Consider the following 15634-nt stretch of genomic DNA (forward strand, 5'->3'; position numbering starts at 1 on the left):
CGGGCTCTCAGCGGGTATGTGTGTCTCCTGCTTCCCACAGGAGAGGCGGACGCCTGGCCCGGGCAGCGAGAGCGGGCCACTGCAATCCTCCTGGCCTGCCGCCACCTCCCTCTGTCCTTCCTGTCCTCCCCGGGACAGCGGGCCGTGCTGCTGGCTGAGGCTGCTCGCACCCTGGAGAAGGCGGGCGACCGGCGCTCGTGCAGCGACTGCCAGCAGATGATCGTCAAGCTGGGGGGTGGCACCGCCATCGCCGCCTCCTGACCACGGGCTCTGCCCACATCAGCCGCCGCCTCCCTCCATTGCTCCCCAGCTCCCTCCGTCTCTGAGTCTCCTCTGTCTCTGAGTCTCTCCCTCCTCCTCTGTCTCCCTCCCTCCTCCTCCCTCTCTCTCTCCCTCCTCCCTCTGTCTGTCTCCCTCCTCCTGTCTGAGTCTCCCTCCTCCCTCTGTCTCCCTCCTTCCTTCTCTGTCTCTGAGTCTGTCCCTCCTCCCTCTGTCTCTCTCCCTCCTCCCTCTGTCTCTCTCCCTCCTCCTCTGTCTCTGAGTCTCTCCCTTCCCTTTGTCTCTCCCTCTTCGTTTTCTCTCAGTCTCTGCCTCCTCCTCTGTCTCTTGTGTCTTTTCCCTGTGGGAGCTGAGGGATGAACCTTGGCTTCGGAGCAGTCACCCACCGAGGCTTCTGGACCACTGCTAGCGGGCCCCTGGGAGCTGCTGCAGAGAGAGGCCCCCAGCCTGGGCCCCAGTGGGCCTGAGCAGGGAAAGACAGGGAGGGCAGGAAATGGGGGTTCCCTGACTTGAAAGTGGCAGGGGGAGCTCCCAGGCTGCCCAGTCCCATCTCCGGCCCTCCCAAGACTCTGAAAATCTCCCCGCTCCCTTTTCCTGCTTGTTTTTTTTTTTAATCAGGCTTTCTGTCTGGGGGACATAGGTCTCTGGGCACCATGCGCTCCACCCGTGGCACTGTGCCCAGCACGCCCCCCTTTTATACGAATGTTTTTATATCCGTGTGCTTGGGGTTGCGGTGATGCAAGGCTGAGTTGCTGTGGCATCTTTATTTCTCTCCCCAGGTCCGCGTCCCCTCCCCTGTACCTGACAAAGCGAGTTCATTGTTTTCTCTTCATTACACCGGACAGCCAGGGGAGGAGCGAGCCCAGCCCTGGGGAGGTGGGTGGGAGGCAGGGGGCAGGCTTGGGGATGGGTGAAATCGTGTTTGCATTATTTTTTAATTTTTTAAAAAAATAAATGGTCTTATTTAATTGTCCTGTTCCTTCCCACTCCCCCACCCCCTGGGATGTCAGCCCAGACTCGGGGTAGGCCCCCGGGGGGCTGGGAGAGATAAAGCCACCCACCAGGACTGAGGACCAGGGGCCTTCAGCGTGGGTTCCCCGCTCTCTCGGGCTCCCTCCCACCCCAACTCCTACCTCCACAGTCTATTTTTATCCCTAATTCTTGGCCTGAAAATAAGCCAGGCTGGCAGGGACCAGACCCCACCCCGTCCCCAGACAAGCCGCCTTTTGAGGTGGGCACAGCGTTGCCCACGATGGGCACTAGGATCGAAGCCCCCTTCCTGAGGGGGGCCTGTGAGGGAGTGTGGCCCCGCTTTCCCTACTTTTCTGGATGCCCAGGCTTGGCGTCTACCTGAGGCCATTTCTCCTGGGGCCTGCGGGGAGGCCGAGGGGCTGCCCTCCTCTGTCCCTGTGCCTCTCACCCCCTTGGGCTGGTTGGGGCAGAAAGTGGGCAGGGGCCCCAGTACAGACTGAGGGGACATGCAGCAAGGGCTCCCCTCGTGCCGAGAGCAGGCCTCACCTGTAAGCTTGGGCCTCACCCACTTCTCTTCTGCCTGCACCTTGATGGCCCTGTGCCCTGGGTGAGCCAGCCTTTGTGTCGTGTGTATATACTGTGCCTTTTCTCGTTATGGTTCAGGGTGGGAGGGGGTCGGTTTTTCACTGAAAAGGGGGCTATGCCTGTGGCTTCCTTGATGTGGAATCATTCACTGTGTCCTGGATGTAGGTTATTGAATAAACACAGATTGGTACCACCCGGCGTGAAGTGTGTGGGGTCTGTGGCGTGACCAGCCAGGCAGCCGCGTGGCTCGGCCTCAGTGGGTCCGGAACCAGGGGCTGCCTATCCCCCTCTGCCGAGAGGTCCCAGAGGCTTCGGGCTGACAGACCTTCCTTGCCCGCCCATGCTCCTGGCCCCGTCCTCCCAGCGCTGGCTGTCTGGCTCACACTTCAGGGCTAGGACAGACCTGGGCGAAAAGGGGTGTTGGTGGTGGTGTTGCTGGGGTCAGAGGTCACCGTATGCAGGACGCAGCTGGCTGCTTAGCAGACAACACCAGTTCTTTGCGATTTGGGGTGCTAAACCCTCCTGGGTTCACCCTTGAACCCAGGTTCACCCGGTTGGGTTTCCCCATCTCCCTGGAGGCAGAGAGCTTCTGAGATGTGGCCCGCAGGTCACATCCGAGTCCAGCTCCTGTGCTTTCCAGCCAGGTCCCCTTGGGCAGGTGGCAGGAGTTGAGGGCGTCCCTTCAGCCTCCACATGTCTGTGTGCAGACAGCCAGCCCCTGCCTGTGACGGCCTGCTGGCCAGTGTGCACCACCCGGCGCATGTGAAGTGCCAGTTTGTGGGGAGGGCCCGTGAAGCTGGGGAGCGGCCCAGGCACAAGCAGTGCAGGGCCGTGTGGGCAGGTGGGTCAGCAAGCCCCGTGGGGATGAGGTCTGGGGGCCAAAGTGCATGGTCCATAACCCGGCCCCCGGCTGAGAAATGGGCCAGGGCCCTTGAGCTGTCTAAGCCACTCCCTTCTCTGAAGGACATACAGCAGGCCACTGTCCCGAGGGCCAGGACAGCCTGTGGGGGTGCGGGGTGGGGGCCGGGGGGCCACTGTAGCTGGTCCTTGTCCAGTCACTAGAGCAGCATTTCCAGCGGAGGCCTAGCCCCTGCGATGGAGATCCAGGGCCCTTGGGACTGAATGAGCAAAGAGGTCACACCCACCTCCCAGCCCAGCCTCTCCAGGGCCTGTGTCACCAGGGTGGGTGGCTGTGGGTGGCTGAAGTGTGCCCAGGAACCCGATGCTTTTCTGAGTCTCTACGGGATCCGTGACTCAGCACCCACCCTCCTCCCCCAGCTCCGTACAGCTGCAGGATCGTCTTGGGGGCACCCCACCCCCACCCTGGGTCGAAGGTGTGAAAGCCATCTTCCCTGTGAGCCATGGGGGTCCCCACTGCAGGCATAACCATGGACCCTGGCCTCTGTTCTGACCTGGGGCTTCTGGGCCTTGGTTTTCTCAAGAGAACGTAAGAAAGGGCCAGGTGGACCCTCCTACAGGTGAAGAGCTGGAGGGTTTGGGGGCCTCAGGGCAGCCCAGCCAGCAGGAGGAAGGCCGGAGACTGGCTGGGAGCAGGGGCCCCTCTGCCAACACACGCTGCCATTCCACCACCAGACCCACAGTGCCGGCAGAATATGGAAGAGTCCTAAACTGCCTAAACTGCATCAGTTGGGTGACCTTGGCAAGGTACTGAGGTCTCAGGACCTCAGTTTCCTCATCTGTCCAGCCACATGCTCATGGGGCTTTCATGAGGACTAAAAGAAGAAATAGCAAATGGCAACCATTGTTATCGAAACAGTATACCGTGCCTAAGATATCCAGTGAGGGGCATAACCCAACCCTCAACCTCCCACCAGTGCCTGGCACAGAGGAACTTGATGCATGCAGGGTGTTGGCAGTGCCCTGGGCCACAGCCAGGAAAAGGGAGAGCTGGAAGTGCCAAGCCTGAGGGGGGGCAAGCACCCTGGTGGGGGCACTGCCAAGGCTCTGGGTCCAGCAGCCCCATCCCCGTTTCCCCCAGAGCAGCCACTGGGAGCAGGCTCCCCCATCCTGAGTACCAGCTGTCTCCAGGCCCACTGCCCACGCCCATCAGGGGGGTGGCCCCAGGCCAAGCTGGCCAAGTGGCCTGCAGCCCAGGGGCCGGCCCAGGGCCAGACAATGTCAATGAGGATCAGCCAGGCTCAGCGAAGTCAAGCAGGTGACTGGCTGGAGGGGCTCTCCTCCATTCAGGGTCATGGACCCTCGGGGGCCCACCAGCTCTCTCCCCTGTGCCAACTCCAAGATGGCTGGAGCCTAGCTGCCCCCTCTCCCATGGCTCCTCCTGGTGTGGACATTCCGGATGGCATTCAGCCCTGACCACCCTCTCCAGCTACTTCTCCCCAGCTCCCAGAGCACTTGCCCACCAGCTCTCAGTCCTCTGCTCTTGCACATGCTGTGCCCTCTACTGGCACTGCCGTCTGTCCAGTCAATGACCAACACCTCCACCATCAGTGCCTCACAGAGCCAAGCTGGGGCCCCTTTATTCTCAGGGATGGGAGTCACAGAAGAGGGTTTATTTACACAAGGAGCCCCCAGGACAGAACCACTGGCCTTACCCAGTGTGCCATATCCCTACAAGACTCCAAGGCTCCTCCTGGTCCAGTCTGGGCAGGCAGAAGGGCTGGACTTCAAGGCTGGCACCCCTCCTTCCGCGGCCTGGGCGCCCCCCGCCCGGTCAGGCCCGTGGCAAGTCCCCCTGGCAGAAGAGGGCTCCCGGCGCTGCAACGCCTCGAGAGAATCGGCAGCTCCTTCTTCACACGGTGACCTCAGCTTTGCTGTTGGTGCTCAGGTGCCGGGTTCCGCGCCCGGCGCTGCCGTAAAGGCCAGGAGCCTGCGGGCTGAAGGCCTCGGGCAGCTTCTCCACGCTAAACTGGCTCCGGGGCGCGTGGCCCGGCCGTCGCGGCGCGGGAGAGGCGTGAACCGCCAGGTGGCCGCGGGCTGCGGGCCGGACGGGGCGGCCGGCGGTCCAGGCCTTGTAGTGGCCCGATGGGGTGGAGCCGGCGGGGGGCGGGTAGCCCGGGGGGGCCCAGGGGCAGGCGTCGAGCAGCTCAGGCAAGTCCTCGGGGGGCCTCCGGGCTCGCGACGGGAGGGTCAGCGGGGTGGGTTCCGTGGCAGGAAAACGCTGGTAGAAGTCCGGAGCCGAGGCCTCTGCGGGGACAGAGAGCCGAGAGTCGGGGCGGGGCCAGACCTCGGGGGCGGGGTCAGACCTCGGGGGCAGGGGCAGGTCCCGGGGGCGGGGCTTCAGCGCCTCCCGGCGGGTACAGGCTGCAGAGGGGGGATCTCAGGCCCACCCGGGAAGGGTACAGGCTACGCCCCCCGGCTCTAGATTCGGCTACCCGGCCCCAGACCAGCGGCCTGATCAGAGAAGGGTGCGGGGCGGCCGAGGCGTGGGAGCCGATCGGCGAGGGGGCGATGCGGACGCTGGCTGGAGCGCCGGGAACTTTAGAACTGGGACGCCGAGCCTCACAATCCAAGCGCTTGCACTTCCGGGGGTGCAGTGGGCCCGGAGCTCCCCAGCACAAACCCGGCCTCTCACCTGCGGCCTTGAGCCCAGCTGCCTTGAGGGTGGTGTACTTAGCGAAGTCGGGCTGCAGCGTCACGTTGCCGCCGCCCTGCAGCCGCGGGGCGCGCGGGGGCCCCGCAGTCACCGAACCCAGGGGCACGTTGTTGGGGCGTTTCTTGTCTGGAAGGAGGAGATGAGACTCGGCTCGCTGACCGGAAGACATCCCGCACCTCTTTTGCAGCCCACTCCCGGAGGGCAATTAAAGATAACTTGTGAGATGACTTTGGAACTCATTCCTTCTCTGTCTCCTGACGGCAGAATCTCCAGTACCTCGGACAGGGCCTGGCTCAGAATAAACGTGAATAATAGCAGCCAGCCCTGAGGGGGTGCTCATCTAACGGATGACTTGCCAGCTTGTTCGATTGGAGCCTGGTGCTGGGGTCAGGATCAGCTTCTCCCAGAGGGGAAGAGAATGTTTGAGGATTGGAACCCATAGTGGGGGGAGGGGAGGTGCTGTCAAGGCTGCATCGCCAGCAGGAGTCCAAGAGGGAGGCACCAGCCTGAAGGAAAAGGCCCACGAGAGGCCACAGACGCAGGCCAGGGCTCTGAGCCAGAGCCTAGAACCAGGCAGACCGAGAGTCTGAACTGGGCATTCCTGAATCTGGAATCTTCACAGAGTCCCAAGGCTGGAGGTTGCAGGACCCTGGAAGGGACCCCTGTCCACCACGAGGAGCTGACTAGTTGCCCACTCCCCCCTCACAGAGGCTGACTAGTCCCCTCACAGAGGCGGGCAGCTCACTTCCATCTGAGAAATGGCTCACAGCCTCAGCGCTCCGGTCCCCTGCTCCCAGGCCCTCCTGACAAGGCGGCTCCGTGCTGTGGATCAACAAAGGCCCGGCCACTAGCCGCCTCACCTGTGCTCTTGTGGGGGGAGCCCCGGGGAAGGCCATCACCCATCTGCACCTGGACACAGCTACCCAGAGGTGGGCCCAGAGATGGAGGCAGTGGCTCCTGGGGGCTGGGCTGCTTCAGGAGTTCCGTCAGTGTCCTGTGGGGAAAGAGTGGTGACAGGCAGCCTGTTTCCCTGTCAGCCAGGTTTGGCCCATCAGAGGCAGCGCCCGCCATGACTTCTCATTGTGTGGCCCTGGGCAGCTCTTTCAACCCTTCTGGCCTCCCCTCTCCCCAGTGATTAGCCCCAAATATCTAGTTGCTCCTCCCAGACATGACCTGTAGCCCAAACATGGCCAACTCTCAGAGCAGGTCAGGAAACTAAAGGGGTCACGTGTAACCAGGGCCACCTTATTTTCCAAAGGCTCTCCTCCTCCCCATTCTGGAGTCTACTCCCCAAGACCCTCCATGTTGAGCCCCCTCTCTCAACACAAGCATCTGAGCATCTCTGGCTCCTGGACTTTGTGCCACTCCTTCTCCATCTCCTCTGGGAAAACTCCTACTCATTCTTCAAAGCCCACCAGAATCCTTCCTCTACCAGGAAGCCTTTTTTTTTTTTTTTACCTGCCTACCTTCCTCCCCTCTTGCCACAGGGGTTTCTGCTGTGTTCCGGGACTTAGCTACCAGCACAAGCAAGGAGGATGGACAGTGTGGGGAAGGAGGAGCCAGGAGATCCCACAGTGCCAGCCCCGCACCAAAGGCTGTGTGACCTTGGGTACCAGGACACCCAGCCCCCACCCAGCTGTGACGGGATCTGACTGAGCCTTCCCCACAGACAGCCAAACCCAGCCTTCAGCCCAGCTGCCTTCAGAGTCCAGAACCCATGATTTTCTCCTCGCTGGGGCCTCAAATGACTGATTCATGCTGAAGCACACTGGAGATGGGACACCTGGGATGGGCGCAGTTTCGCTGCAATGTGGCAGGAGCTGAAGGTCTCCTAGCGCCTGCCTGAGCCGATCCACGTGCCCTGCTCACTCCTTGGCTGCTCACCCCCGTGGTCTCATCTCTGAGCACCCACCAGACAGCTCTCCCAAACACCTGAGCGATTTTCATGCCTCTGAGCCTTTGCACAAACTTTCTCCAGAGATGGACTTGGACGCCCCACCAAGCCGTCTGAGAAGCCTTCCCTGACCAGCAAGCTCAACAAAGCAGAGGGTGTGACTCGAGGGGAGGAGGGCAGGGGTTCAGAGCACACCCACACACAGCTCCCCAAATAAGAAATCGGAGTCAGGGCACATGGGAGCCTAAAGGCCAGACAGAAAACAGCACTGGCCCACGGACACAGCACAACAGGGGTGGCCCAGCTCTTCCTGAAGCATCACTAGACCTGCTTCCTGGTCCCCTGAGGATAAAGTGGGTTCCGGGTGAATGTGTCCCTAGGCTGCCACAGCCACTCCCCTCCACCATCATGGGCCCCCAGTTCCTGCTGCCCCGCTCGGATCAAGGACAGGCCCTGTCCTCTCCCCTCATCCAGCTCCAGGAGGCTCCAAGCTCAGGAGGCCCAGGCCTTGCTCCTGAAGCATCCAGCACCCAGGGTGAGAGGCACCAGATCGCACGCAGCACAGCAGCTGAAGCCAGGGTTCCAGTCCTGGCTCTGCCTACAGCTGCCTTAGAGCAGGTGGGCTGGGTGGTCTGGAGAGTGAGGGGTCCCATAGAGTGCCAAGGAAGCCCTCCTGCCCCTGAGGGAAGTCTAGGAGTGGGAAAGCATTAACACCTAGCCCCACACAGGCATGGGGGCCTCTCTCCACGGTCACTTCTAAGTACCAGCCTGTCGCACACTGTGTCAGCAGCCCACACACCCAAGGGAGCCGGGCCTGGATGAGCGAGTGAGGAGGGCCCAGGCCCCAGGACATGGGGGTGACTGGGGGCATGTGAGTGTGTATCGGGGTATGGGGTGTAAGTGAAGGTTTAGGTTTGGGACACCGAATCCCAGAGTCCCTTTCCCAGCTGAGGTAGGGAACCTGGGTCCTGTGACCCCCACTTAACACAAAACTCAGAACTCAGCACCTGTCCAGACCGCAGCCAAAAGGACCCTGTACCGCACCCAATGCGGATCCCCTTCTACCCAGGGGCACTGAGTGGGGTGAGATGGGGAGGTCTTCTAGAAACACTAGGGAAATAAGGTCAGCCCTGAGTCACAGCTTTGGGGGTGGAGGGGGGAGTGGGAAGGGAAGCAGGAAAGGAGAGAGCCAAGGGAGCCACAGAAAATGTCCCCTCCCTGGGGACCTGAGATGCCTGTCACTACATCAGTGCACGCCCCCACCCCAGCGCTAGTTGGGCTCGGGCCCTGGCCCCCTCCCCTAGGCACGGATTTTGTGCCCTCAGTCGGGCGACCTGCCCTCCCTCCAACTCCGGAAGAGGCCGGAGCCGCGGGGGAAGGCGGCTCAGCACCCAGCTCCCGCCGGAAGGTCAAGGGGAGACGGAGCGGTATCGGCTGTCTCCCTCCTTGAAGGGGGTGTGGGGAGAAACAGACCTGGAGATTCAGAAGCGGGGAGGCAAAACCTGGAGGAGGGGGCTGTTGAGAGGACCGGAGGTTCCAGAGGGTCAGGAAGAACGAAGGCTCGCGAGGGGGAGCCCACCCGGCAGGCTGGCCATCCAGGGGGTTGGGAGGGCATCCCGGGCCCCGGCCCAGGGCCGCGCGCGCTCACCTGGTCACGGCGCGCCGCGCGCGCGGGCTGTGCGCCCTCTCCAGGCCCAGGCGCGCCCCGATGCCGGCTAGCACCAGCAGCGCGGCGACGCCGCACACCGCGTAGACGGCCGTGTGGCTGCGTTCGCGGCCCGGGTCCCGGGGCGCGGCGGCGTCGCGGGCGCGCGCGGGCGGCCGGCCAGTCTGCACCCAGGCCGGCGTGTCGTAGTTGGAGCAGCGGCTCTGGTCCAGGCGCCGCGGCCCGTCGTGGCAGCAGAAGCGGTAGCCGCACGTGCCGCAGCAGAAGTTGTAGGCGCCCGAGCTGCAGTTGAAGGGCGGGTCCCACTGACCCATCACGTCGTAGTAGCCGCGGCAGCGGTCGCCCCCGGCTGGGGCTGCTGTGCCGGGAGCCGCCGGCTCCTGCGCCTCGGGGGCCCCCGCGCGGCCCGACGGCGGCCGCGCCAGCAGCAGCGCCAGCCCGAGCCCGAGCCCGAGCCCGAGCCCCGGCGGCCCGCGGCGGCCGCGCAGCCCCCGCGCACCGGCCCGCTCCATCGGGCCCGCGCCTACGGCTACAGCACCCGGCGCATGGCGGCGCGCCGCGGCTCCGTCCCGCCGCGCTCCGGGCCCGCTGGTCCGCGCCCGCTGGGATCGCGCCCGCCTCGCCGCCCTGCCGCTGGCTCCTGGAGGACACCGCCTCTGTCGTCAGCTTCCCGCGAGGACCCCAGACCCTGGGCCGGGGTTCGGTCTGGGCCTCGCGGGGCCGGGTCTCCAGTGGGCGCGTACTCTTCGCAGGCTCACCTCGGACTCGAGCCGGCCAGTTGGCGCCCTGGGACTGCCCCCCACCCCCGGGCCGGGCGGTGGGTCCTCTCCTGCGCGCGGTCCCGGCCCGGCGGGTGTGCGGGTCCCGGTCCTAGCGGGGGCGGCAGGCCGCCGGATTCCGCTGCCTTCCCGCCGCCGGCTCCGCGCTGCCCGCGCTCTGGCTGCGGCTCCGGCTCCGCGCGGGCTCGGGCGGGCGGGGGAGGGAGAGAGCGGGGGAAGGAGGGCAGGCGGGAGGGAGGCAGGGCCGGGGGAGGAGCGCGGCCGCGGCGGCGGGAGGGCGGTGGCACGGCGGGCCCCGCACCGGCGGAGCGCCCCACCGAGACCCTCCCCGAAGGCCCGCCGCGAGCGGTCCTCGGAACGGGCGCTCCAGGGCGCTCAGCCCAAGGCTCTCGGGACTGTTCCTTCGGACAAGAGGCCCGCCGCGGGAGCGCTTGTGTTTACAGGTGCGGGGACTGAAGGGACCGGGCAGCCCTGGCGGGTCGCTGTTGTCCCCCATCCTCCCCGCGCCCTCCGCCAGTTCCGATCCAGACACAAGTGTGGCTTGAGGCAGGGCCATTCCCTTCTGCGCGCCTCGATGTTCTGGCTGTTAAATGGGAAGGAAACTTCCAGCAGAGCCTCAGCAGAAGGCCAAGTTTAGGTCCCCTCCTGGCCGCCTCGGGTTCAGTGTTAACCCTGGGACATGAACCTGGGTCCCAGAACTTCCTGGACGCTGGGCTGGGGTCCTGCAGTGGGTGGCCACACGTCTATGAGCGATGGACATGGCCTAGTCCGGAGCTCCCTGGATCTCTCCTGCCAGCCCAGGTGAGAAAGGGAGGAGATTGGTTTACCCGCAGGGACCCCCCTTGGGGCAGAGCCCTTGTCAGACACTGCGCCCTGGTCCCCACTGGACCCTCAGGTCCTTTCTCAAGCCCCGGGGTAGGGGTAGGGGCTGGGAGGGAACCTACTCAGAGCACTACTCAGTTATGATTCCGAAGTTGGTTTTAACTGCAGAATGTGATCTGAGCAACCCAGGTGAGCTGCCTGGCTTTTCCCTGCCTCAGTTTCTCATTTTAACACCAGGAACTGCCTCTTCTGGTGGGGAGGGGTCAGTGTGGGGCCTCCCACTGTCTAGATGAGAGCATTAGGGGGGTGCTGACTGCAGGCGTGTTTCCTGGTGTCCCCACACATCTGCTGAATGAATGAAGTGACTCTAGCCTCTGGTTTCAGATGAAGAATTTGGGCTCCTTGGGTCCTTCCTGCTCCCTCTTGCATCCTGTCTTCACTCAGTAACTGGGATCAGCTTATAAAAATGGAGGAGGTGGAGGCAGGAAGGAGACAGATTTACATTTAAAGGAGGATCAGGTTTTCTGTTGATGAGATGAGGGGCTGACAGACTAATTTCAGGGCTAAGACAGGAAGAGGGTGACCTCCCTACAAAGCCCTCCCCCATTCCTTATGCCCTGGCCAAAAACAGACTGCTCCTCTCTCCTCCACCCACAAATATGCTTTGGATCCAGCCCAGAAGACCCTACCCTACTAAAAGGCTTTATTACAATTTTAGAGAAAAAAGAAAATAGATGAACAAAGGGATCTTAATTCCATTACCTTAGTCCCATTACCAGGGAAAACTGATGCTTTACAAACTGCTTTATAACTGGTTTTTCATTTACTTTTTGCTGTCAAACTTTGAGTATATTATTCTGCTTTAGAACTTTATATTTTCTGGTGCATCCTTTGCTGCTTCCTTAGCTGGTATTCCTAGAAATGGAATCCATGGCACAGACTGTCTAGTTTGTATCAATGCCCCCAAGACACACTGCCAAGCAGCCCTCTGGGTCACTGAGTCTCGGAGGGTAGCTGCTTCTCCCCTCTTTCCCACCCTATTACTGGGCACTAGGTTTCAAGAGGCTTGTCGCTGCTCCCTGGGACTGTGACCTCTTCCCGGGTAACATGACCCTGTTGGACCCAGAGCAAGTCTTCTAATGCTCTGCTTCTCCCTGGTCCCCTCTCCTGACCCTACTTTCTTCGCATCATTGGATGCTCTGCCCAGCTTCCACCCCAAGTTTACTGCAATCAGGATATATGTCTCCATTTAGCCAATGAAGGAGCTGGATTCCAGGCACCGCCCTACCATACCCCCAAGGAACTGATATCTAACCTCCAACTCCTCCCCACATCCATGGCTTCCTCCCCATCTCAGTCTGGTTCAGTGGTCAGCCAGGAACCATAGATGCCCACATCTACTGGGTCCATGCCAGGCACTCAATGCTCTCTCCATGTGAACACTCAGCCTTGGGGTGAGGGATGACACAGAGAGGGCAAATGCAAACAGAGACCACAGCTGACTGGCTGAGCCCTGGGGTCTGACCATCCACTCACCTGTCCCCCAGGTGCCCAGCCACGTGCTGAGCAAGAGGATCTAGAGACACAGTAGTCCAGTTAAGGGAAGACCCCTTTGTCCAAGCTGCCCTCCCTGGACCCTGGGATCTCTCTCCATGACAAGGCACCAGAGCACCAGCCCCTCGTCTCCACTGCCCGCCACCCCCAAGCCTGTATCACCAAAAGTCATCCATTGATCCAGGCTTAAAATAACCCCTGGCATCTGCAGCAAGCCCCATGGGGCAGGCAGAGGAGCCGAGTTGCCATTCATGAAGGGCACCTGCCCTGCCCCCAGCTCCGAAAGCTGGGATCTGGAGTATGTGTGTATCTGAGTGTGCTCAAGAACATGAGTGAGAGTGTACACGTCTGGGGCTGGCACAGCTGTGAGGGCCTTCATTGCACGTGGGCATGTGTGTATGTGTGTGTGGCAGTGTGAATGTACCTGTGCACAACCCTCCCTGTTGAGTACTCGCCTGGTGCCCAGGTCTGGCTGGGCAGGGCTCAGGGTCCTGAGAGGAGAGATCAGGGACGTACATTAAGAACCTGGCTTGGGCCTCAGCATCTGGATTCTAGGTGGTAGGTAACCAGTCTGCCCAGCCTTCCTAGAGAGAAACCCAAGACCCCGGGACGGGGAATGACTTGTGGTGACTGGCACACAGCCTGGAAGGGCCGGAGTCTGGCCTGGAACCTGCACTGCGTGCCCCAAACCTACCTTCTGACCAGTTCAGTACAGAGAAAGCAGCTAGAGGCCCCTGACCCAGAGGCCTGGCAGCAGTGCCAGTGCCTAACACCTGGCACATCAACTCCTCCATGAAGCCCTGGGCCCTCCCACGCGTTGTTTCTTTCTGGAATGCCTTTCCAGCCCCCTCACACTGAGAACTCCTATCTATTCTTCACTTCGGATCCAGACTTATGTGAGTTGGAATTCTGGCTCTAATAAGACCGATGAACATTTCTGGGCCTCAGATCTCTCATCTGCAAGATGGGCTGCTAGCTCTTCTTCTGCAGGGCTGCAGGGAGAGGTCAACGGGTCTCCGGTTGAACAACATCGGAGCCTGCAGCCTTTTGGGAGCCCCCACCACAGCTGTGCTAAGAAGACGGTGATTCCACCGTGGGTGCCCTCTGTGAGTCATTGCCAAGCCCATCTTGCTCTCATTTCGTCTATGGTGGAAGGTTACCCAAGAAGCAGACGTTGCAGGGGACCATGGATTCCCTGCTAGTGCAGATGCCGAAGAATGTACGTTGGGGGGGAGGTCTGCAGGGGAGGACCCGAGGCTCCTTTGTCTCCCTGAGAGGCAGTTCGTGACTCAGGCTCCAGCTGCCTGTGGGAGGGACCGGACGCGCGCGCGCTCCTGAGGTCGCGAGGGAGCGGTGGGGGAGGAGGGGGGAGTTGGGAGGTGGCGCTGGGTGCTGGAGCTCAGCTTCCCTTCTCTAACCCGCGTGCACGTAACCAAGGTGCAAGTCCGGAGCTGCCCACCGTGACCTTAGCGCGGAAACAGACCCAGAGAGGACAGTGTTCGGCGGAGGTCATCCCGCGCCTCCACCCTGGACAGGTGCGCTCTGCCCCGCCAGCCTGCCGGTTCCTAGGACATAGCTCTGAGGTCAGCTCCGAGCGCGGAGCGCCGAGCCGGAGGAGGGGGACAGAGCGGGGGAGGCCATCTCTCCCCAAAGTCGGGGCCAAGCCCCTGCATTTGGTCCCCTCCCGGCTCGGGTCGAGGTCCTCGGGCCTCGTTTGAGGACAGGGACCGCGCGTGAGCGCGGCGGTCCGGAGTTTGGAGTCTACACGTGATCTCGGTGCCTTGCTGCTACACGACCTCCCGTTTTCCCTGCAGGTGGGCCTTGAACCCACCCCTTCTACCAGCTCCTGGCCCCGCCCCTTTCCTGCTACCCCGAGGCTTGGGGTTCCTCGGCCCCACCTCCCTCCTTGACCCCGCCCTCGTCACGCCTCTAGCCCTGGCCCCACCCCCTTCCTCCCGCAGCCCGGCCTTCCGGTGCCCGAACGCAGGCGGTCCAGGTGCCCCGGGTCTCGCTGACCGCAGGAGCCGCCGACATAGACTTTCACCTGCGCCAGAGTCGTCGGCACCGTCCTGGATCCATGCAGGACGCCCGGGGCTGGTCCTCAGATTCTCTGCAGCTCAGGGAAGTGAAGAGATGCTCAAGAGGCCCGGTGGGCCCCGGGAACCCATGCAGAGTCCCCCGAAGAGTACGAGCCAGAACACAGGCGTCTGTGTCCTCCTGGCTTCTCCTCGATTCTCCGTGTGACCCTGGGCAGTTGTTCCTACCACCCACCCCCCTGCAACCCCCCTTCCCCACCCCCAGGTCTGGATCAGGCAGCTGGGGAGCCGGCAGAGAGGGGAGAGAGGTCAGATTTCGGTTCTCGGTAAGGGAGAATTTGGCCTGAGTCACTGACAACAGAGAAGATGGGATTGGGCTCCCACCTTGTGCCCAGGGGAGGGCTAAAGGGTCTGGAGGTGACAGAAAGGGTGAGACCGAGCAACGGAGCTGAAGGAGCGCGTGCTCCCAGAGGTGGGTGCCCCTGGGTGCCACCGGGCGGGAGTGGCCACAGGGAAGGTTCTGACAGCCTCACCTGGCACTCAGCGGCCGTGTGCCCAAAGTCTCCAGCCCCTTCCCCTGCCCCGACTTCTCTGCACCTTTGCACGCAGCTCCCTGGGCCAGGAACGCCCTTTCTCTGCTCTGTTCCAGCAAGACAGCTCTGCAGGACTCAGGGCATATCTCCTACTCTCCAAAGCACTCTAAATGCTGAATTATCACACACAAACACACCGCTGTCCCTTCTCCGTGCCCCCACCGCACCTGCTTGGGGCATTCCCTGGCTCTGGCCGGGATCACCCTGTCCTGTTGTTGTGTCCCGCTGTCTCTCCCACTGGAGTAGGACCTAATGGCGGGGTCTGAGGCTGACCTCCTGGCACTGACCAGCATGGTCCTGGCACAACACAGGCATGCTGGGATCTGGGATCAACGGGGGCAGTAAACAGATGACAATGGGAGATGGGAGCGGTAACTCCTGAGACCAGAGCCTCAGGCCAGCTCTAGGAAACTCACATGGGGCGGGGGCAGAATTTCTGAGGGTTGGGGGGCTCTGGGCAGAAAAGTATCTGCATCCCAGGGAAGGAAGTCAGTAGAGGCACTCATGAGGTGGAGCCCCTACTTGCCAAATGGCCTCTTTAATCTTGGACAGTTGGTTGGCCCGCAGGTTCCGTTTTGCATGTAGCAGACAGGACCCAAGAGATGCCACAGCTTCTAAAGGCAAGGGCTGTGTGAGACCATCCCTGCTGAGACAGAGGGAGGTTAGGGGTCACGTCCCTCCTCCTGGCCTCACCAGCTGGGCCTCCCCACCCCCACCTTGAGCCAGGAGCCAGGGCTGCCAGGCAGGAAGTGAGAGGTGCCTGCAGGAAGCCCCAGGAGGAACTGAGACTTCAGCCAGCCCCGCCCCCACCTGCAGGGCCCTGGGGACCTTGGGGACACCTGACCCTGCACCAGGAAAATCTAGCCAGAAACAGGCTGGG

General features: G+C 62.2%; 2 protein-coding genes across 2 annotated transcripts in view; one reads left to right on the forward strand and one right to left on the reverse strand.

Annotated features, from left to right (window-relative positions):
• Positions 1 to 2029, forward strand: part of SREBF2 (sterol regulatory element binding transcription factor 2) — a 58010-nt gene extending 55981 nt beyond the window's left edge. Inside the window, exon 19 of the mRNA XM_061418675.1 lies at positions 41 to 2029. Within this exon, the coding sequence (XP_061274659.1) occupies positions 41 to 261 (221 nt within the window). The 3' untranslated portion in view covers positions 262 to 2029. The remainder of the gene's footprint in view (positions 1 to 40) is intronic.
• A 2272-nt stretch (positions 2030 to 4301) lies between these two features.
• On the reverse strand, positions 4302 to 9497 carry SHISA8 (shisa family member 8). Its single transcript, XM_061418678.1, has 4 exons — positions 8953 to 9497; positions 6271 to 6404; positions 5390 to 5536; positions 4302 to 5001 (listed from the first exon to the last, which is right to left on the reverse strand). The coding sequence occupies exons 1-4, from the start codon at positions 9480 to 9482 to the stop codon at positions 4607 to 4609; spliced, it is 1206 nt and encodes a 401-aa protein (XP_061274662.1). The 5' UTR covers positions 9483 to 9497; the 3' UTR covers positions 4302 to 4606.
• Between the last annotated feature and the right edge of the window lie 6137 nt (positions 9498 to 15634).

This window comes from Bos javanicus, chromosome 5, assembly GCF_032452875.1.
Source record: "Bos javanicus breed banteng chromosome 5, ARS-OSU_banteng_1.0, whole genome shotgun sequence".
NCBI lineage: Eukaryota > Metazoa > Chordata > Mammalia > Artiodactyla > Bovidae > Bos > Bos javanicus.

Coding starts and splice junctions, on each gene's coding strand:
- SHISA8 (XM_061418678.1), bottom strand. CDS start 9,482: ATGGAGCGGGCCGGTGCGCGGGGGCTGCGCGGCCGCCGCGGGCCGCCG. Junction 5,537..6,270: donor CTCCCCCCACAAGAGCACAG/GTGAGGCGGCTA, acceptor TCCTCCTTCCAG/ACAAGAAACGCCCCAACAAC. Junction 5,002..5,389: donor AGCTGGGCTCAAGGCCGCAG/GTGAGAGGCCGG, acceptor CTGTCCCCGCAG/AGGCCTCGGCTCCGGACTTC.